The 23211-nt window shown below is 45.4% G+C and overlaps 1 protein-coding gene across 1 annotated transcript; it reads right to left on the reverse strand.

Moving 5' to 3' along the window:
• Positions 1 to 1562: 1562 nt before the first annotated feature.
• Positions 1563 to 23152, reverse strand: LOC120915374. Its single transcript, XM_040325805.1, has 5 exons — positions 22969 to 23152; positions 10835 to 10968; positions 8095 to 8938; positions 6769 to 6942; positions 1563 to 2489 (listed from the first exon to the last, which is right to left on the reverse strand). The coding sequence occupies exons 1-5, from the start codon at positions 23022 to 23024 to the stop codon at positions 2324 to 2326; spliced, it is 1374 nt and encodes a 457-aa protein (XP_040181739.1). The 5' UTR covers positions 23025 to 23152; the 3' UTR covers positions 1563 to 2323.
• Positions 23153 to 23211: the final 59 nt, after the last annotated feature.

Consider the following 23211-nt stretch of genomic DNA (forward strand, 5'->3'; position numbering starts at 1 on the left):
AGAAGAAAAAGTCATCTATGATTTTAAATTAGTTTATTTCTAGTACATTTATTATATATTAGGACACACACAAATCATACTAATAATTTTCTGTAAGTAAAGGGATAAAGCACATAAATTATACATGAACTAAAGGGGCCTGCGTTCATCGATATCGATTGTAGACATCTATGGTGCAGTTTTCTGCATCCTGGAAAGGGTCACAATTAATTACAGTTACAGTATTGGCATCCTTTAAGTATAACTAAAAGCAAAACTTTTTTTGTTTTGGATAGAGTGTAGAGGGATTAGAACACCTGTCGATTTTTATTGCTGTCTGTTCTCCGTTAAGGAGATTCACCCTCTCCATTTGTTCCGTTTACCATTATAATTGACAGTGAAAGTTATGCCGCGTACACACGGTTGGAATTTCTGACAAGAAAAGTTTGATGTGAGCTTTAAGTCGGAAATTCTAACCGTGTGTAAGCCCCATTGGACTATTTCTGTCTGAATTTCCGACAACAAAAATCTGGGAGCTGGTTCTCAATTTTTCCGACGGGAAAAGTTCTTGTCGGAAATTTCGATCCTCTGTATGCGATTCTGGCGCACAAAAAAAAAAAAAAACATGCATGCTCGGAAGCATTGAACTGAAGCATTTTTTCTTAACTCATCGTAGTGTTGTACGTCACCACGTTCTTGATGGTCGGAATTTTGTGTCACCGTGTGTGTATGCAACACAAGTTTGAGCCAAAATTTCGTCGGAATTCTTTTTTTTCTTGTCGGAATTTCAGGCCGTGTGTACTCGGCATAAAAGAAAATCTCAAAGTTTGGGTTGTCCCCAGAAAAGTAATAAAGGGCAAATCTTCCAATGGGGACACTAGTTCTGGTGACCTGGGGATCCCAAACAGATTCCCTTAAAGGGGTTGTAAAGGTACAATTTTTTTTCCTAAATAGCTTCCTTTACCTTAGTGCAGTCTTCCTTCACTTACCTCATCCTTCCATTTTGCTTTTAAATGTCCTAATTTCTTCTGAGAAATCCTCATTTCCTGTTCTTCTGTCTGTAACTACACACAGTCATGCGAGGCTTTCTCCCTGGTGTGAAGTGTCGTGCTCGCCCCCTCCCTTGGACTACAAGAGAGTCAAGATGCTCTCTATGTTGCAGATAGAGAAAGGAGCTGTGTGTTAGTGGGTGTCCAGACTCTCCTGTAGAGAGGGGAGGGGGAGAGCATGACACTCCACACCAGGGAGAAAGCCTTGCATTACTGTGTGGAGTTAGTCAGAAGAACAGGAAGTGAGGATTTCTCAGAAGAAATAAGAACAATTAAAAGAAAAATGGAAGGATGGAGGTAAGTGAAGGACGACTGCACTAAGGTAAAGGAAGCTATTTAGGAAAAAAAAAAAAAAAAAAGTGTACCTTTACAACCCCTTTAATTTGAGGGGATTTCCTTTTACTTCCCGTTTTGACAATGGGACAGGAAGTGAACGTAAATCTCCCCAATGGGACACAGATTGCAAAAATAAACCTTACACAGGTTATAACCCTCCCTTACTCTATCTAAAATGAAAAAAATAAGTTTTGCCTATAGTTCTACTGTACTTTAATTACAGTATTGGCATTTTTAAACATCATTGCCATTTACACATCTTAGGACTTGTTCTTAAAAAAAATTAAAAAAACACACACAATATGATAGCATTGCCAATATAAGTTTCATGTAAAAAATAAAATTTGAAATGCTTTCACTTCCCTGCGTCTCTTGAATAAGCCATACTGATATCAGACACATTCATGTGGATGGTGTAGAAGCCCATTGATCCACAATGACGTGGCTATGAATAAACTCTGCAGCCTAACCACTCAAGAAATTCACCTGTCACAGGATCCAACCTGGAGGCCTATTGGATAGGTCTTCATCTGGAAATGGTCATTTGTGGGCATGGTACGCCCACTTTGGGGTCAAGTGAGGATGGATCTGGGACAGATTTTCCTTGCGACAATCTAGAAATAGCTGTGCTCCTGAGTAACTGCAGTAAAAGAGATCTTTGCTGAGATCCTTTTTTGAACCAGTAGTAGCTTAAGAAAGCATTCTATGTAAGCGAGTGATTTGTAGTAGACCAATGCCATGGATTACGGCAGCCGGACACACAACCTACACGCAACAACCCTGAGATCATCTTTACACACACCAATCTCAACCCCAGACATCATCAGATACTGGATTCCAGTCCTTGAGAATTGGATTTAGCACACCAATCTCTTTTTTAATATTTGTACAATTTCTTTTTGACTATCCAACAGCATTCCACACTGTTACAGTAAAGAGAAGCTACTTTGTGTCTCCATTTACACGGGCTCCAAGTGTGTAATCTTTAGGTGCTCCTGAAAATCTCTCGAGGCAGCAGAAAGATCCTCTCGGTAATTGTAGATGGACTGGTAATCCTTGCTGCTCTTCAGCAATTCATTATTCTTGCGAGCTTCGTAATGGAACTGTGAGCCTTTCATCTCATACCTGCAAGACAGACGGAAAAGATGTCATTTCTGATCAGAATATTTCTTCATTCTTTGTACGATTTCCATTTTTGGTGCTTTAAGCCTCAATTTACAAAATCAGGCCGTTTGTACAGCAAAGATTTTAGGGCCCATTTACACTTGCGAGTTGCAGTAACACATGTTACATGCATTGCCATTTATTTGGAATATCACCCCAAAGCAGGAAGGTCTGAAAAAAACTAAGGGGTAGTTAACTAACTACATGGCAAATGAGGTTTAGGCCGGGTTCACACCTATGTAAATTGAATGCAAGTTTCACCGCATTCAGTTCGCATAGCAGGCGAATGTGACTGGCTCTCTATGGAGCCGGTTCACATATCTCCGTAGCGGGTCCGGTGCGGTGTGCCGGAAAACCATGTGCTTTTTTTGGTGCGTTTTAGGTTGGATTTCAGCCCAAAATTCGGGCTGAACCGGTGAACCAGTAGGCACCGGACCCCTGCTGTGAGCTGCATGCGGCAGGAGTGTGAACCCGGCCTGAATGTTGAAAAATGTAAAGTAATGCACTTGGGGGCCAAAACGTAAATGCAAACTACTCACTAGGGGGAGAACCTCTGGGGGAATCAAGGATGGAGAAAGATCGAAGTGCCCTGGTAGATGACAGACTGAGCAATAGCATTTAAATCCAAGCTGCAGCAAGCAAAGCCGGCAGACTATTAGCTTGCATAAAAAAGGGGATAAAATTATAATCCTGCCACTTTATAAAACTCTGGTCCGGCCGCATCTGGAGTATTCCATCCAGTTCTGGTCACCAGTCCTCAGGAAGGATGTGCTGGAGTTTGAGTCCAGAGAAGGGTAACAAAATGAATAAGGGGACTGGAAGACTTCAATTAGGAGAAACGACTACAAGAACTAAATGTATTCTCCCTGGAGAAGAGACGCTTTAGAGGGGATATGATAGTAATATAACAAATACCTTAATGATGATCCCAGCGTAGGAAAAAAACTTTTCAGTCTAAAGCCCCGAACACACGCTCGGACCTTTGTCCGACCAAAATTCAGACGGAATTCCATCGGAGTAAAATTACTCCGATGGGACACACGGTCGTAATTTCGATCGTGTGTATGGGGCTTTAGCACAAGGCTGTTATAAATAAACAAGTTAATATGTGGGATCACCCCTTCAAGCATTTGGTCTCTGCGAGGGACCGTTTAATACAGTTCAAATTTCTGCACCGCATATATTTCACCCCTGCCAGGCTCTCTCGTATCTACTCGTCTGCTAGTAGTCAATGTTGGAAGTGCACACATTCCCCGGCAGATTCGGAACATAATTTTCTGGACCTGCCCACAAATTCAAGCTTTCTGGTCTGGGGTGGTGGGGTGCCTGTCGGAGGTGCTTGGCATTCCGGTCCTTCTGACGGCTAGGGTTTGCCTCATAGGGTTGATGGAGGAGGTAGTTTCATCCCTGGCGCACCGCACGTTTCTGAATATTGGGTTATTTTATGGCAGAAAGGCTATCTTGCTGAAACGGAAAAATTCCACTGCCCCATGCTATCATTCTGGAAGGGGCTGGTCAATTCTGTGATACATCTTTATTTTATTTTTTATTTTATTTTTATTTTTTAAGTGTATTTTTGTGCGTGTACTCGAGAGAGGAGCCAGACTGCAGGAGTTGGGAGTAGGCAGGCCACCCCCAGAGGCAATCTGCCATCTTTCTCCATGCCCCCGGTGGCAATGGCAGGTGCGCGAGGGCGTCCTCCCACACAGCCCACCCTACCTGCTCCGCTTTGAAGCCCAACGGGGCAGAGGGACTCCCTATAAGGGAGTAAGAGGATCTAGCCCACTCAACCAGCCCCGTTAGTCCTTCGCCTCTCTTTTTTTTTTAGAGACCGCGTGGTCAACGTGCGTGCACGTTAACCCAATTTCGAGTGCGTGTAAGTGTGGTGGTTTTTGTGGGAGGGGGGTGGGCATACTAAGCGCAGGCTTACCTCGCATAGCACACCCACCGGGAGCCGGGCTGAGACCACCAAACTCAATTCACATGTAGCCGAGACCGGGAACCCCTAGCTGCAGATGTGAATGGCTTGTCAGCGCAGTGCCAATCGCGTTGAGCCACAGCAGCTCTGATACATCTTTACAAGGCTGCATACAGGGCAAGAGGCTGTGAGAAAAAGTTTACATGAGTTTGGCAGGCATGGCTGGACTCATCGACAACTGTGAAAAATGTGTATATCCAGGGCGCTCCAAGCATTTGAATCCTGACAGATAAAGTCTGTTGGAGAGGGTAGCAAATCTTCACACACTTTAGGCAGCACTCAGGGAGACAAGCAATCTCTAATGGAAACAGAAAAACAAACAAGGCGCCTCTAAGTGCAGAAGTATAAAACTTTTAATATCCACTAAAGGGGTTAAAAACACTTACAAGATGGTGGATAAAACAGGCATGTAGCAGGTAAGTGCATCCAGAAAATGTTCCAGTGGCAGGGCAGTCCCAGTCTGTGATGGTAAAGCTTCCAGGGAAATCCACAAGATAACAGCCAACTTATGTTGTGAATGTTCAGAAGAAGCGAGACAAAAACCAGCATGGAACACAAACAGGAAGTGGACAGGAAGTGCGTCATAGAGGCGGGACACGTTTCGGAACAGCTCATTGGTTCCTTCTTCAGCCAGTGTTTGTGTTCCATGCTGGTTTTTGTCTCGCTTTCTCGGACATCATCCCCAGGCTCCAGCACTATTGTGTCCCCTGAACATTCACAGCACAAGTTGGCTGTTATCTCGTGGACTTCCCTGGAAGCTTTACCATCACAGACTGGGACTGCCCTGCCACTGGAACATCTTCTGGACGCACTAACCTGCTACATGCCTGTTTCATCCACCATCGTGTAAGTGTTTTTAACCCCCTTTAGGGGATATTAAAAGTTTTATACTTCTGCACTTAGAGGCGCCTTGTTTGTTTTTCTGTCATCGACAACTGTAGGGCTGATGTAGCTAATTTGTGAGGTTAAACGGGTCTTTTGTCTGCACGTAGCTCTGCTGATTTATAACTGACCTTTGTCCCCTCTGGGGGTTCCTGTGAATAATGGTATCATACTGAGGATTGAAGATAGTTGTTATAGGAGGACAAATTGTAATCATATGGGGCCAAATTCACATACACTACGCCGCCGTACCTTACCTGGCGCATTTTCGAATCCTCAGCGATTTCGCGCCGTAAGTTACGGCGGCGTAGTGTATTTCTGGCGGCGGATTTGAAATGGGGCGGGTTTCATTTAAATGAAGCGCGTCCCCGCGCCGAATGAAATGCACATGCGTCGTCAAGAAATTTCCCGCCGTGCTTTGCGCGAAATGACGTCACAACGACGTCATTTTTTGAACTTAGACGTGAGTTACGTCCATCCCTATTCACGGACGACTTACGCAAAAAAAAAAAATTCAAATTTCGACGCGGGAACGACGGCCATACTTAACATGGCAAGTCTATGTATACGCCGAAAAATACCAGCTTTAACTATACGCCGGAAAAAGCCGACTACAGACGACGTTAGAAAATGCGACGGCCGCGCGTACGTTCGTGGATCGTCGCAAATTTGCATACCCGACACGGAAAACGCCACCCAGCGGACGCCGAAGTATTGCATCTTAGATCCGAAGGCGCACGAAGACGTACACCTGTCAGATCTAACCCAGAAGCCGTCGTATCTTGTTTTGAGGATTCAAAACAACGATACGACGTGGGAAATTTGAAAGTACACCGACGTATCAGTAGATACGCCAGCGTACTTAGTCTGTGGATCTGGCCCATAGTGTGTACGGTGCATATGTATGAGATTATCGAAGTTAGGCAGTTGGTCGGGTTATGGGGGGGGGGGGGTGGGGGTTTAGGTTGAACTATGTTAGTTCTCAACGTTGGGCCCTACGTGGCCACTGTTTGGGTAGGTATGTTGCCTACCTGGCTGTATGTTATGTATGAAAACTCAATAAAAAGAATTTATAAAAAATAAATAAAAAAAATAAAATAAAAAAGTGTTAGTCCTTGCGCAAGCTACACCATACTGGTCTTCAGATTTTTTTTTACCTCTTGCTGGCCATCTCACTTGCAGATCGTCCTACAGAAGGTTCCCAGACATCCAACTTGACGCAATCTGCTTAGTTAGTGAATCCCCCCCAACACAACAGAAGAGAAGTAAGGTAGGGGCAAAAAAAATAAATTTTATCGAGACAACTCCCTGCCTCATAAAAAAATGCTTTTTTTAACCTTTTAAGCGGAGAACCTCCCTAAGACAGGCAAGTAATCTTACCATTTAGGCTTTGGTCCTCGGGTACGTTCCATTTCTTGCTGTCTTTTGAGCTCCAGCAGTAACTCCTCCTCCACACGAAGACGATCTAGTCGTAATCGGGTCAGCTCTTGCTGATAGGGAGATGCCTCCACTACAGAAATCCCCACGTCTCTTCCAGCCAGTGTCTTCAAGAACCTATCCAAAAAATTGTGTAATTGTGCTTAACAACTTCCGAAAATTACAGTGCAAAGGCTTTGTATATCAGCATTCAGCACACAATAAAAGATGATCCCAGAAGATCTCAATTTAGATACATTTTCCAATATATCATTTCTAAAAGTCTTAAATGTTCATGGTCGAAAAGTCGTGTACCAGTCAGTCGAGCATGCTCAGTGACAAACACAGGTGTATTTTAGCCGGAAAAAAAAAAAAAAAAAATTTAAAATGAGTACCTTTAAAAAATTGTATTCTCCCAGACATCAGTTTATAGGACCTGGCTTTGCAGACTTTTGATCAGGATACTACCAAGTACCAAATATCACTATTTTTGTTTAAGTTTTAAAAGTTTCTCATCTAATTATACTCTCCTTATATCCTGCTATATTGTTTTTCACTTATTCCTGCGGTCTGTGATTAGGTTTCTAATGGTTGGGTAAGTGTTTTTTTGTCCCCCTCACTACTCTTCATCCCCTTTCAGAAACATACGCAATGCTACAGGATATTTTCTTGCATTATTAAAAAAAAAATCCGTATGAGTTTATTACCAAAATTTAAACGGGTTGTAAAGGTAAAAAAAAAATTCCCTAAATAGCTTCCTTTACCTTAGTGCAGTCCTTCTTCACTTACCTCATCCTTCCATTTTGCTTTTAAATGTCCTTATTCCTTCTGAGAAATCCTCACTTCCTGTTCTTCTGTCATCCAACTACACACAGTAATGCAAGGCTTTCTCCCTGGTGTGGAGTGTCGTGCTCGCCCCCTCTCTTGAACTACAAAGAGAAAGCCTTGCATTACTGTATGGAGTTACAGACAGCAGAACTGGAAATGAACTGGAACTGGAAATGAGGATTTCTCAGAATAAATAAGGACATTTAAAAGCAAAATTGAAGGATGAGGTAAGTGAAGGAGGGCTGCACTAAGGTAAAGGAAGCCATTTAGGGAAAAAAAAATTGTACCTTTACAACCCCTTTAAGATGGAATACCAACTGACAGTACAAGACAAGAGGAAACTGAATGTGAAAGAATATCAGAGTTGGCAAAAGAAAAACAAAGTGCTACAAACGTTAACAGTTTCATTGCCAAGGTATGTATACTGAAAACAACACATCTAAATGGATTACTGAATTTTACCTTTCACTGATCTCTTCTGCACTGGGTGCTGTTATGACAGATGACGGAATGCTATAAGGACTCCAGGAGTAGCCAAGACTGCTTTTGGTTTTCCTTGGAGGAGTAAAGGACCTTGCTGCCAAAGACCCTGGTCTGTAAAACCGTAAGCGTGATTGCCTGTTGGAAGACGATGTCTTAATGTTGGATTTTATTCTTGGTGGTGGCTGGCCACACGCATTGGCTTTAGCAGAGTTTGGCCTCCAGATAGGTTTTGGGGATTGAGAACGTGATCTAAGATATCTAGTTTTCTTGGAAGAAGGAGAAAAGGAGTGTGAACGATCAATCGACTGCGATCTTCCTCGTACTATCGAAACTTTGGTTCTCTCAGGGGATCGAGAACGCACCGGAAATCTTGGAGGTAAAAGAGACTTCACACCAACTACATGAGGAGCACCAAGCTTCACTGGAACAGATTCTCCATATGCAATGTCTGATGGCGACAGAGAAGATTCCATTTCTGAAAACAGGCTGCCTACCATGCCGACTGGGCGGCTTTGAGAGGACTTTGAAAATGTTGGGAATCCTGAACTGTGTACTGTAGAAAAACTTTCATGAGGTTTACCTAGGTGGTTTGTCTTTAAAAACCATTCAGAGCTTGAGGCAGAGTCTTGACCTCGATCAATGGAGTCTCCAAAGGATGGACTGCTCATATGCTTTGGCCATTCTGGCATGTTTGTATAGTCCGACTTGGTTTCCAAATTTAGACTTGAGGCCAGGCTATCTACCTGAACCTTTAATTTCCTCAGATTGTTCTCAAGGTCATCAATGCTAATGTTCTCTTTGGAGTACAGAGACAATGTGTTACCTGCAGTTAATATAAAACTATTAGAATATGGCAGTAGAGGTTAATGTAATCCAAGGCAGCGGGAAAAAACAGACAAAGCAAAGCTAAAATGTATTTTTTTCTAGGATATATAATATTATATAGTGATTTATATATTTTTTATTTCTGGTGAGAACTGAAAAAAAAAAAAAAAAAAAAACACGTTGAAAATAACTTTTGTTTGTATTTGGTCAAATAAATAGAACATCTTGCATATAAAATGTTCATATGCAACCAGCAGGTGGCGCTTTAGGTTCCTTTTTGTGTTTTCCAATACCTCCTTACCTCCCGCTGTAAAAAGTCTGTTTACAGAGCACAGCAGCTCAAGATGAAGTGTTTACAAACAAATGAGTCAATGATGTATACTCCCCCCTCCATACATTTTTTTTCTAAGATTTCAACACTTTTTTTCTAAGGCTCTCTTTTTAGTTAGCCCATAGGTTTTTTTTTAGCAATGAATTCTCATGTATTATATATAAATAAAAACAAATAAAACATCAGTTTAAATATGTAAAATCTTTTTAAAAACAATGTAACATTAAATTGACCCAAAACCATCATAGCATTTCCCTATAAAGTGTCTAAACGAAAGACTGTGTTAACCAACATCAAGTAGTTCTAAGGCTCCATTCACACGCTGGCGATTTGTCATGCGACTTTTGATATCAAAGTCGCGTGGCAAGTTGCATTTCATTCATTTCAATAGCACGCATTCAAATTGGTGCCAAATAAAGTCACAGCCTGCACTACTTTGGTGTGACCTTTGATGTTACTTTGATCTAGAGAATGTAAAGTTGGACCAAATCGCACCAAAAGTCAATGCACTAATGTAAATGGAGCCTAAAGGCTTTTTATCTTCATACATTCTATGTATGAAGGTAAAAATCCTCTGTATGCAGCCCCCCTTATACTTACCTGAATGTGCACAATAGCAGAGGATCTCTTGGCTCTCCCGCTCTCTCCTCATTGGCTCAGACATTGGCTCCCGCTGCTGTCAATCACAGCCAGTGAGGAGGGAGTGGATGGTGGGGCTGAGCCACACTGTGTGTCTTATACGTAACTGGGCGGGGGGTAGCCAGGAGCGGCGGTGGAGGACCGGAGAAGAGGAGGATTGGGGCTTTTCTGTGCAAAACCATAGCAGTTAAAGCGGGGGTTCACCCAAAAAAACATTTAACATTACATCTAGCATACTAAGGACATTTACTTTCGGCAGGTCATTTTTTTTTTTCTCTGTACATACCTTTATATTTTGTCCAGGGCTTCCGGGTTCCGATGACTGCGGGACTGGGCGTTCCTATCCTTCGGTTCGATGATTGACGGCTTGTAAAACAGGTCCCCTGTCGCACAACGCGCGTCACCAGATTTCCGGAAATAGCCAAGCTGCGAGTCGGCACTATACGGCGCCTGCGCAGTCAGCTCTACACGGCGGGCGCAGGCGCCGTATAGTGCCGACTCGCAGCTCGGCTATTTCCGGAAATCTGGTGACGCGTGTTGTGCGACAGGGGACCTGTTTCACAAGCCGTTAATCATCGAACCGAAGGATAGGAACGCCCAGTCCCGCAGTCATCGGAACCCTGAGGCAGGGATAGGAACGCCCAGTGCCACAGTCATCAGAACGCGGAAGACCTGGACCAAATCAGAATATAAAGGTATGTACGGAGAAAAAGAAAAAAAATTACCTGCCGAAAGTAAATGTCCTTAGTATGCTGGCTCCAATATTAGAAATTCATTTTTAGGGTGAACATGTTTTGCTTTTTTTTTTTTAAAAAAGCTATGAGCTGCTTAGACAGTTGTTCCTTTATTGTATTAATAAGTAAAGTATTGTTGAATAAATTGCACAAAGCTTTCTACGGACTAAAGCAACAAGATAATACTTGCCGTTGGTGTCATTTGGTATAAGTTGTTGGCCATGGTTAGAGTACACTCTGCGATTGGTGGCAGACCCTTGATAGCTGAGATTATGACTGCTTGTGGTCTTCTGTGTATTACTCAGGAACTCGTATGGCTTCTCACTAAAAGGAAACAAAAAAGAGGCATTGATCATTCGGGCTTAGAGGTTGGCACTTCTTGAAGGACTAGGGTCCCTATCTTGAATCCTTGTGAGGACACCATATGCATGGTGTTTGCATGTTCTCCCCGTGTTCATGTGAGTTTCCTTCCACCTATACGTTCACAAATAAGGTCACATGTGATAGGGTGACAACACAGAAGCACAATTAGGAGACCGTTGTCATCTGATAATAGGAAACGTATAATCAAGGACCTTAAAGAGGAGTTCCGCATATGTGTAGCTGCCAACTTTTAATATTAGAACACTTACCTGTCCTGGAATCCAGCAATGTAGGCACCCCAGCCGATGTTTTCATTGGCTCATGGGTGCTGCCACCGCCATTCATAGTAAGGGAATCCAGCAGTAAAGCTTTTCGACTTTACAACCGGTTCGCTACTGCGCATGCGAGAAGTGCGCTGTGCTTTCTGAATGGCCCGGCGGTGGGGGGAGGAGGGGGCCAAACTTTAGAGTGATCTCGCCGCAGTGAGATCTCTTGGAAGTTGGGACGGGCACGTGTCAAAAACAGGTACCCGCCCTCTCCCCCCCCCCCCCCCCCCCACACACAAAAAGCGCCAAAAATTGCACCGGAAGGAGGGGGGGCTGATAAGCGGAGCTTCCAATTTTGGATGGAACGCCGCTTTAATGTCAGGATCAACAATATTTCTTTGATAAAAGATGGGAAAAAAAAATGTATAAAAGAACACCAACATGCTTACGTTTATGGGTGAATGCGTTTAGATCTGATTTTATTAGGCAAAGAACAAAGCAGTGTAACACGTTCAACCAGTTAAAAAAAAAAAAATGTTAATTCATTGAATTTAAAGTAGTTGAGTATTAAAGGCCAATACTGACAAACTGAAAGGATGAAAATGGATGTGTAAGCCAAACACTAGATGAATGTAGGCAGGAACGGCAATACAAGACAGGAGCGGTATTTATGAACCTTAGGATGCCTGCCCTCTAATAATTCGGACCACAGGTTAGACAATTCTACATTATATTCATCTGTCACAAATAGATAATTGAAGTCTCCGGCGTCTTCCACCGGTATAGAGAATGTGTGGGCCTGTTGGAGCCGTTTCCATGACAGCCAATTGCCCTACAGTGACAATCCCCTTTCCACAGCAGACATTGTTCATGTCATTATGGAAATAGCAGTGGGAAAGAGAACAGAAATAGGCCATCTACCTGCGTCTTAGGATCCTTGTGCTTTTCATTAGTAGTGAAAACGAATGAACGATTAGCTGCTAGGCCTGATAGGATTATTGTTTTCGATGAATAATACTGAATTCCGTGTGCGATTTCAGCAGCTAACGTAACAAATCCCCAGTATAGTCTTCCTCAATTTGCCAGTACACCTTTGGGCTCATTTTCACATACTTTGCTTTCTGAAAAACAATCTGTGGTGGATTGCTTTTCATGCAGGGGATGAGGAGAAGCCTTATGATGCGCCCTCATCGCCTGTTTTAACCCCTAAAAGCCTGTACCATCATGCCGCAACTGTTTTTGCATTATGTGTCTGTGCCTATACATGTACTACACATGGTGGGCCAAAAGTAAGAATACATTACTGATCAGATCGTGGCCTTTTACTTTAATTTTCATGTATTTGTTATTTCTTTTACCTTACATGTATTGAGAATATGGCCAAAAATAGGTATACAATAATATTACTGACTGGGTGATGTTTAGTTTCCCAGGTGCTACATCCCTGGAACTTGTCCCTAACATTGCAATAGAGCTGCACGATTAATTGTTAAAAGATCGCAATCTCGATCCGACCGCCCTCACAATCTTAATCCAACATTTCCACCATTCGTGTAATAAGAAGTGGAGAGCAGTTCCCTGCTCAAAGCAGCGGCAATATTTATCAACAGCATTGTGCTAAAAGAGATAAAAAGAAACATAGCATCTTTCTGTTTATTCATTTACAGATCAAAGGGATGAACTTCAGTCTGCAAATGAAGTCAGTTTAAAGCAACCTTGTCAAGTAAAGAAAAAAAACGGTGGTATTTGATCATCTCTGCGGTTTTTATTTTTTGCACTATAAACAAAAGAAGAGCGACAATTTAAAAAAAAAAAAAAAAAAAAACACAATATTTTTTACTTTTTTATTTATTTATTTAATAAATATCAATTTTTTTACAAAAAAATAAAAAAACCTCAGTTTAGACCGATACATATTTTTGTTAAAAAAAAAAAAAATTGCAATAATCGTATATTGATTGGTTTGCGCAAAAGTTATAGCGTCTACAAAATAGGTGATAGATTTATGGCATTTTTATTTTATAATTTTTTTTACTAGTATTGGCGGTGATTTGCGATTTTTTTACTGTGACCGTAACATTGCGGCGAACACATCGGACACTTTTGACACGTTTTTGGGACCATTCACATTTATACAGCGATTAATGCTATAAATATGCATTGATTACTGTGTAAATGTGACTGGCAGGGAAGGGGTTAACCACTAGGGGGCGTTGAAGGGGTTAATATGTTCCCTAAGGTGTGTTCTAACTGTAGGGGGGAGGGGTTTCACAAGGGGAGGAGACCGATGTGTGTTCGTCTGTACTGGGAACACACATTGGTCTCCTCGCTGCTGACAGGAGGTGGATCTGTGTGTTTACACACACAGATCCATGGTCCTGCCGTGATTACCGGCAATTGTGGCCGCCGGGCACACGCGCTGGGTCACGAGCACTGCCGCGGGCGCGCGCCCCCCAGATCGCCGGGAACACAGGACGTCATATGACGTCCACGCGGATCGAGAGAGGGTCCCTGCCGGCGTCATTTTACAATGAGCCGGTAGGGAAGTGGTTAACATATATTTACATACAAAAAAAAAAAAAAAAACGTTTCAATGCTTTGTACCATTGCTGACAGCAGAAGTGTAAACAAAAAAGTTGCAGTAGGTATCGGTAATTGGTATTGGCGAGTACTGAAAAGCAAAAAAAAAAAAAGGAAGAGCCATAACTTTTTTTTTTTTTTTTTTTACACAAACACATAATTTCTTTAAATTTGATTGGAAAAAAAAAAAAAAAGTATAACGTCTTATTTTTTTTCCCCATCTTGTTTGATATCCCCAATGTTCAGGGGTTGTAAATCTTTAAAATAGGAAAGTTCTTCAGAATCCTGATTCTCATTTTAACAAGAATTGTGCAGCTCTACATTGCAACACTGTTTAGCCTCTTAGGCCCCTTTCACACGGGGTGGACTCCTTCAAGTGGATCCGCCGTACTCAGCAGGGATCTGTCTGCTGATCCTTGCTGAGCAAGCAGATGACAGGTCTGCATAGCGGAGCGGAGTGGACGCGGACACAGCCCGCTGTTCTCTGTGGGGCAGTCGGATGGAAACGAACCGCCTGTCCGTTTTCATTCAACTCTCATCCGATCCGCTAGAGACGGATGGGGAAGGGATCCTCAGCCGTCTGTTTTTGGTGGCCCGGATCGGGGCGGAGGCAGGCGGGTGTAAACAGATGCCTATCCATTTACATCAGCCTCCCCATAGATAACAATGGGTGGTCTGACCGGGTCCGCCTGAAAAATGGACAGTTCTGCTGGTGTGAAGGAGGCCTTAAGCCTGGTACACACCGAGTTTTTTTTTCCGTTCAACCCAACATGTTGAACGAAAATAAAAAACTGTCAGCTCCGGTCGCAGCCGCTGTACTAATGATCCCCCGTTGTGCTGTTGTGTTCTGACAGGGGGACGCCCCCTCCCTCCCCTTCTGAACACTCAGATGAGCCGGTCTTTCCGGCATGCTCATCCTAAAGAAGCTTCTGTCAGATCGGCTGCCATACACATGGCCGGTTCTTATTGAACAATAATACTGACCAGGAACGCAGTGCTTGATTACACTCCTGTGTGTACAGGCACATTGTAAACAATAGGCTGCATTTTAGATCATTGGGGGAAAAAAAACAAACACAGTACTGAGCTTTTCAAGCTGCAGCGTGTGCGCGCAAGAGACCTAAAGCTCTGCTCACAGGTTACAATCTGAGGCCCGGATTCACGTAGTTCGGCGCATTATTACGGCGGCGTATCGTATTTACGCTACGCCGCCGTAAGTCAGAGAGGCAAGTGCTGTATTCACGAAGCACTTGCCTCCTAAGTTACGGCGGCGTAGCGTAAATGGGGCCGGCGTAAGCGCGCCCAATTCAAATGAGTATGAGGGGGGTGTGTTTTATGTAAATGGTTGATGACTCGACGTGAGTGACGTTTTTTACGAACGGCGCATGCGCCGTCCGTGTACTTTTCCCAGTGTGCATTGCTCCAAAGTACGCCGCAAGGACGTATTGGTTTTGACGTGAACGTAAATTACGTCCAGCCCCATTCACGGACGACTTACGCAAACGACGTAACATTTTCAAATTTCCACGCGGGAACGACGGGCATACTTAACATTGGCTACGCCACCTAGGGGGCAGGTTTATCTTTACGCTGCGTAACTTACGGAAATTGCGTATCTTTACTGCGACGGGCAAGCGTACGTTCGTGAATCGTTGTATCTAGTCATTTACATATTCTACGCCGAAATCAATGGAAGTGCCACCTAGCGGCCAGCGGAAAAATTGCACCCTAAGATACGATGGCGCAGGCTGTCGTATCTTAGCTAGGTTTAAGTGTATCTCAGTTTGAGCATACACTTAAACTTACGACGGGCTTAGATTCCGAGTTACGTCGGCATATCTACTGATACGCCGGCGTAACTCTTTGTGAATCCGGCCCTGAGTGTATATTCTCCTTTAGATCGATCATCAACTGAGCCTATCTGATTGGATACAAACTAAATGGATTGTATAGCGGACTTTCACATAACATTGCTTCTGAAATTAAAGAAAATGTCACCATCACATTGTAATGACAGAAAGAACAGATGTAATGCATATCATACAATCCAAAATGCCTCCGACCAACAGGCATAGCTGTCAGCGCTTGATTGCGCACATAAGCACGGCTTCAAACAAAACAACATTTCATAAGAATGCTCCACTACACTGGTGCGCCCTCTGTTTCTGTTTATCGAGGATTTCCCAGACAGAGCCGCCAGGTTATGGATCCTTCTCCAAATTCAGTTACTTTTTCCCGATTGTAGCATTTGTATCCTCTGTACACGAGCGCAGACAGCATTTGATTGACGGCATTTCATTTAATCAGATTGTGATGTGTATGGCCATCTCTCCCCCTCCCCCTCATCCAGAAGAAAAAAAAAATCCTATTGGTCTTTCTCCCAGCCTGGAAACAGAGAAAAATAATTGCCGGTGTGAGGAGCGGGAGATCAGCGACTCTCCATATTAGAAGCTATCCTAGATCATTACATTTAGAGATCTAACCACTGGAAACGAAAGAGTAAAACCTCGTACACGCAACCGGATTTTCCCACGGGAATTGTGTGATGACAGGCTGTTGGCGGAAAACCCGACCGTTTCTACGCTCCATCGGACAAATTGTTGTCGGATTTTCCGCGGACAAATGTTGGATGGCACCCTTTAAAATTTTCTGTGAACATTTTCTGATCGTGTGTACAGAAGTCCAAAGTACAAACACCCAAAGGGTGGCGCTAAAGAGCTGAAAAAAACATGTCGTTTTTTTGGTTTATTGGCCAACAAAATTGTACCTTTACACAACCCCTTTAACTGCTCTGTGCAATAATTCACAGAACAGCCCTGATCCTCCTCTTCTGGGGTGCCCCGCTGGCTCTCCTGACAAGTGCCACCAATCAGTGCTGGCTATCAATGCCGCCTATCAGTGCTGCCCATAAATGCCCATCACTGCTGTCCAATGTCCATCAGCGTCGCCCAGTGCCACCCATCCGTGACACCTATCAGTGCCACAAGTGGGGCATATTAGTGCCTTCTCATCAGTGCCACCTAATCAGTGCCCACCAGTTCAGCCTATCCGTGCCGCCTCATCAGTGAAGGAGAAAAATTACTTATTTACAAAATTACTGACAGAAAAAAAAACAAATAAAAAAACAGCAGTGGTTAAATACCACGGGCACAATGTCCACCGGCCACACGTGATCGTGGGCACGAGAGCCAGAACGGGGAGGAGAGGAAAGACAGATCGCCTGTTCCTACTTGTTAGGAACAGCAATCTGGCTCCTCCTCTAGTTAGTCACATCCCCTCACAGTTAGAAACACTCAAGAGGGAATACAACTTCCCCCCTGATCGCCCCATAGTGTTAACCCCTTCCCTGCCAGTGATATTTACACAGTAATCAGTGCATTTTTATAACACTGATCGCTGTATAAATGTCAATAGTCCCACAAATGTGTCAGAAGTGTCCGATCTGTCCACTGCAATGTAAAAAATGTGTAAAGAGATAGAGATAGAGATAGAGATAGAGATAGAGATAGAGATAGAGATAGAGATAGAGATAGAGATAGAGATAGAGATAGAGATAGAGATAGAGATAGAGATAGAGATAGCTTTTTTTCTCAGAAAATAGGTGCAGGAAATCAACCACGACCCGTTCAGATTTCACAAACAGTAGAAGGGTCTTAAAGGGGCATTAAATACCAGAGTTGCATTACATACAGAATGCAGAGTTCATGGGGGTTACAAAGCTGTCACTTGTAAATACAGAAACCAAACTTCTGTGTTTACAAGTGATTGTGGTGAGCAGGCACCAAAGGGTCTGAGCCAGAGGGGGTGGAACTGAGTTCCCCCTGAAAAATAAAATATATATATTAAATTATAATACAAATGCCATAAATTTGGCCCCTTTTATTTTAGACGCTATAACTTTTGTGCAAATCATTTAATATACGCTTATTGCGATTTTTTTTTTTTTTTACCAAAAACATGTTGTTGTTTTTTTTTGGGGGGGGGGGGGGTTATTATAGCAAAAAAGGAAAACAAAATATTGCTTTTTTTTCAAAATTTACAATCTTTTTGTTTATAGCGCAAAAAATTTAAAACTGCAGAGGTGATCAAATACCACCAAAAGAAAGCTCTATTTGTGGGGGGAAAAAAGGACGTACATTTTGTTTGGGTACAACATCGCACAATTTGACGGTTGTTATTGAAATGAATGCTCTGGAGACGAGATCTCTTTAAAGCGGGATCTGCAATGCTAAGAAGATCTGTCGCCCTGAAGGGATCACATTAAGCCGCACATCAATGGCCACCATTAGGCAGGTTCTCTTTAGCTGTTGCTGTGTACAACAAACCTTCCATGGGGTGTTGTCTGTTTATCTGGCAGGAAGATTACAGGTTTAATGGGTGCTTTGTTGACCTCTGACCACACACACACACACACACACACACAATGCACACATCCAACATACAGCCCATGTAGGAGGATGATGGGCGAGTAGTACTGGAATATGGGAAGACTTATTAATGAGGGGGGTTGGGGGGGGGGGGGGATGAACTCGTTGATGTCACAATCTTCGCTCTCTGATCTGGAAGGCGCCATATGTCTGATCTCCCTCCAAGTGTAAGACTCAAAGCACTGAAGCCATCAGAAATTCAGAGCAGCCAGGCAACCAGTATTTTCAGGTTTACAAAGTCAGCCTCCAGATTTTATCTATAAAGGTTTGAAGCCAAGACCTCCCGGGGTGTGGGAGGAGATCACCGGGTATCATGTGGTTGGCGGTGTAGGGGGGTGCCAGGGTCTATGAGCCAGGTGTATGGGATTGTATGACCATGACACAGGGAGCTCAGCCAGGACCCTGTACTACTAAGACAGCCATGGGAGCCAGACAGCCTGCAGATAAAAGAACCACAAGTCCCAGCATGCTAGCCAGTCAGGGATCACAAGTTCCAGTCAACCAGGGACTACAAGTCCAAGAATGCCAGCCAGGGATCACAAGTTCCAGCATGCTAGCTGTCTAAGGATCAGTGGTCCCAGCCAATAAGGGACTACAAGCCCAAGCATACCAGCCAGTCGGGAACCAAAAGTCCCAGATAGTCAGGGACTACAGGTCCCAGCATGCTAGCTGTCCAAGGATCACTAATTCCAGCCAATGAGGGACTACAAGTCCCAGCAGCTCAGCCAACCAAGGCCCAGTACTCAGTACACTCCCCAGTCCTCCTATGTAGCACAAGTCCCAGCACTGAGTACACTCCCCAGTCCTCCAATGTAGCACAAGTCCCAGCACTGAGTACACTCCCCGGTCCTATGTAGCACAAGTCCCAGCACTGAGTACACTCCATGGTCCTCCTATGTAGCACAAGTCCCAGCACTGAGTACACTCCCCAGTCCTCCTATGTAGCACAAGTCCCAGCACTGAGTACACTACCCAGTCCTCCTTTGTAGCACAAGTCCCAGTACTGAGTACACTCCCCAGTCCTCCTATGTAGCACAAGTCCCAGTACTGAGTACACTCCCCGGTCCTCCTATGTAGCACAAGTCCCAGCACTGAGTACACTCCCCAGTCCTCCTATGTAGCACAATTCCCAGCACTGAGTACACTCCCCAGTCCTTCTATGTAGCACAAGTCCCAGCACTGAGTACACTACCCAGTCCTCCTTTGTAGCACAAGTCCCAGCACTGAGTACACTCCCCAGTCCTCCTATGTAGCACAAGTCCCAGCACTGAGTACACTCCCCAGTCCTCCTATGTAGCACAAGTCCCAGCACTGAGTACACTCCCCAGTCCTCCTATGTAGCACAAGTCCCAGTACTGAGTACACTCCCCGGTCCTCCTATGTAGCACAAGTCCCAGCACTGAGTACACTCCCCAGTCCTCCTATGTAGCACAAGTCCCAGCACTGAGTACACTACCCAGTCCTCCTATGTAGCACAAGTCCCAGCACTGAGTACACTCCCCAGTCCTATATAGCACAAGTCCCAGTACTGAGTACACTCCCCAGTCCTCCTATGTAGCACAATTCCCAGCACTGAGTACACTCCCCAGTCCTTCTATGTAGCACAAGTCCCAGCACTGAGTACACTACCCAGTCCTCCTTTGTAGCACAAGTCCCAGCACTGAGTACACTCCCCAGTCCTCCTATGTAGCACAAGTCCCAGCACTGAGTACACTCCCCAGTCCTCCTATGTAGCACAAGTCCCAGCACTGAGTACACTCCCCAGTCCTCCTATGTAGCACAAGTCCCAGTACTGAGTACACTCCCCGGTCCTCCTATGTAGCACAAGTCCCAGCACTGAGTACACTCCCCAGTCCTTCTATGTAGCACAAGTCCCAGCACTGAGTACACTCCCCAGTCCTTCTATGTAGCACAATTCCCAGCACTGAGTACACTCCCCAGTCCTTCTATGTAGCACAAGTCCCAGCACTGAGTACACTACCCAGTCCTCCTTTGTAGCACAAGTCCCAGCACTGAGTACACTCCCCAGTCCTCCTATGTAGCACAAGTCCCAGCACTGAGTACACTCCCCAGTCCTCCTATGTAGCACAAGTCCCAGCACTGAGTACACTCCCCAGTCCTCCTATGTAGCACAAGTCCCAGTACTGAGTACACTCCCCGGTCCTCCTATGTAGCACAAGTCCCAGCACTGAGTACACTCCCCAGTCCTCCTATGTAGCACAAGTCCCAGCACTGAGTACACTACCCAGTCCTCCTATGTAGCACAAGTCCCAGCACTGAGTACACTCCCCAGTCCTATATAGCACAAGTCCCAGTACTGAGTACACTCCCCAGTCCTCCTATGTAGCACAAGTCCCAGCACTGAGTACACTCCCCAGTCCTCCTATGTAGCACAAGTCCCAGTACTGAGTACACTCCCCGGTCCTCCTATGTAGCACAAGTCCCAGCACTGAGTACACTCCCCAGTCCTCCTATGTAGCACAATTCCCAGCACTGAGTACACTCCCCGGTCCTTCTATGTAGCACAAGTCCCAGCACTGAGTACACTACCCAGTCCTCCTTTGTAGCACAAGTCCCAGCACTGAGTACACTCCCCAGTCCTCCTTTGTAGCACAAGTCCCAGCACTGAGTACACTCCCCAGTCCTCCTATGTAGCACAAGTCCCAGCACTGAGTACACTCCCCGGTCCTCCTTTGTAGCACAAGTCCCAGTACTGAGTACACTCCCCAGTCCTCCTTTGTAGCACAAGTCCCAGCACTGAGTACACTCCCCAGTCCTATATAGCACAAGTCCCAGTACTGAGTACACTCCCCAGTCCTCCTATGTAGCACAAGTCCCAGCACTGAGTACACTCCCCAGTCCTCCTATGTAGCACAAGTCCCAGCACTGAGTACACTACCCAGTCCTCCTATGTAGCACAAGTCCCAGCACTGAGTACACTCCCCAGTCCTATATAGCACAAGTCCCAGTACTGAGTACACTCCCCAGTCCTCCTATGTAGCACAAGTCCCAGCACTGAGTACACTCCCCAGTCCTCCTATGTAGCACAAGTCCCAGTACTGAGTACACTCCCCGGTCCTCCTATGTAGCACAAGTCCCAGTACTGAGTACACTCCCCAGTCCTCCTTTGTAGCACAAGTCCCAGCACTGAGTACACTCCCCAGTCCTCCTTTGTAGCACAAGTCCCAGCACTGAGTACACTCCCCAGTCCTCCTATGTAGCACAAGTCCCAGTACTGAGTACACTCCCCAGTCCTCCTTTGTAGCACAAGTCCCAGCACTGAGTACACTCCCCAGTCCTATATAGCACAAGTCCCAGTACTGAGTACACTCCCCAGTCCTCCTATGTAGCACAAGTCCCAGTACTGAGTACACTCCCCAGTCCTCCTATGTAGCACAAGTCCCAGCACTGAGTACACTCCCCAGTCCTCCTATGTAGCACAAGTCCCAGCACTGAGTACACTCCCCAGTCCTCTGTAGCACAAGTCCCAGCACTGAGTACACTCCCCAGTCCTCCTATGTAGCACAAGTCCCAGCACTGAGTACACTCCATGGTCCTCCTATGCAGCACAAGTCCCAGCACTGAGTACACTCCCCAGTCCTCCTATGTAGCACAAGTCCCAGCACTGAGTACACTCCCCAGTCCTCTGTAGCACAAGTCCCAGCACTGAGTACACTCCCCGGTCCTCCTTTGTAGCACAAGTCCCAGTACTGAGTACACTCCCCAGTCCTCCTATGTAGCACAAGTCCCAGCACTGAGTACACTCCCCGGTCCTCCTATGTAGCACAAGTCCCAGCACTGAGTACACTCCCCAGTCCTCCTTTGTAGCACAAGTCCCAGCACTGAGTACACTCCCCGGTCCTCCTATGTAGCACAAGTCCCAGCACTGAGTACACTCCCCAGTCCTCCTTTGTAGCACAAGTCCCAGCACTGAGTACACTCCCCGGTCCTCCTATGTAGCACAAGTCCCAGCACTGAGTACACTCCCCCAGTCCTCCTATGTAGCACAAGTCCCAGCACTGAGTACACTCCCCAGTCCTCCTATGTAGCACAAGTCCCAGCACTGAGTACACTCCCCAGTCCTCCTATGTAGCACAAGTCCCAGCACTGAGTACACTCCCCAGTCCTCCTATGTAGCACAAGTCCCAGCACTGAGTACACTCCATGGTCCTCCTATGCAGCACAAGTCCCAGCACTGAGTACACTCCCCAGTCCTCCTATGTGGCACAAGTCCCAGCACTGAGTACACTCCCCAGTCCTCTGTAGCACAAGTCCCAGCACTGAGTACACTCCCCGGTCCTCCTTTGTAGCACAAGTCCCAGTACTGAGTACACTCCCCAGTCCTCCTATGTAGCACAAGTCCCAGCACTGAGTACACTCCCCGGTCCTCCTATGTAGCACAAGTCCCAGCACTGAGTACACTCCCCAGTCCTCCTTTGTAGCACAAGTCCCAGCACTGAGTACACTCCCCGGTCCTCCTATGTAGCACAAGTCCCAGCACTGAGTACACTCCCCAGTCCTTCTATGTAGCAGACATGCAGAGACGTGTCGCCAGGTCTCAGGTGTCTCTGTTGTGATGGCAATGAATGAAGAAGGCGATTGGACACCCCCAATGCTCCGGTGTACCGGCTTTACACCCCCAAACCATCACCCCTCCCCCATCATTATCCCCCGGCCCGGCCTCGTACCTGAGCGCCGCTTTCCTCCCGTGCAGCACGAACACTCCCTCCGCTCTCCCGGCCATGGTGTCTTCTTCTCTTCCCTTTCCTCCGTTGTTAGGGGAAGGCTCAAACAAGGCGTTGCTAAGCGGAAGCCAAAAAAAACATTTGCCTCTCACTACTTCGGTCCCTGCCAGGCCACCGTCTACAGGAAGTGGGGAGCCGGTCAGCTGTGAGCCAATCAGGTTCTGCCGCTGGCCGTGACGTTCCAGC

This window comes from Rana temporaria, chromosome 10 (assembly GCF_905171775.1).
Source record: "Rana temporaria chromosome 10, aRanTem1.1, whole genome shotgun sequence".
Classification (NCBI taxonomy): Eukaryota; Metazoa; Chordata; class Amphibia; order Anura; family Ranidae; genus Rana; species Rana temporaria.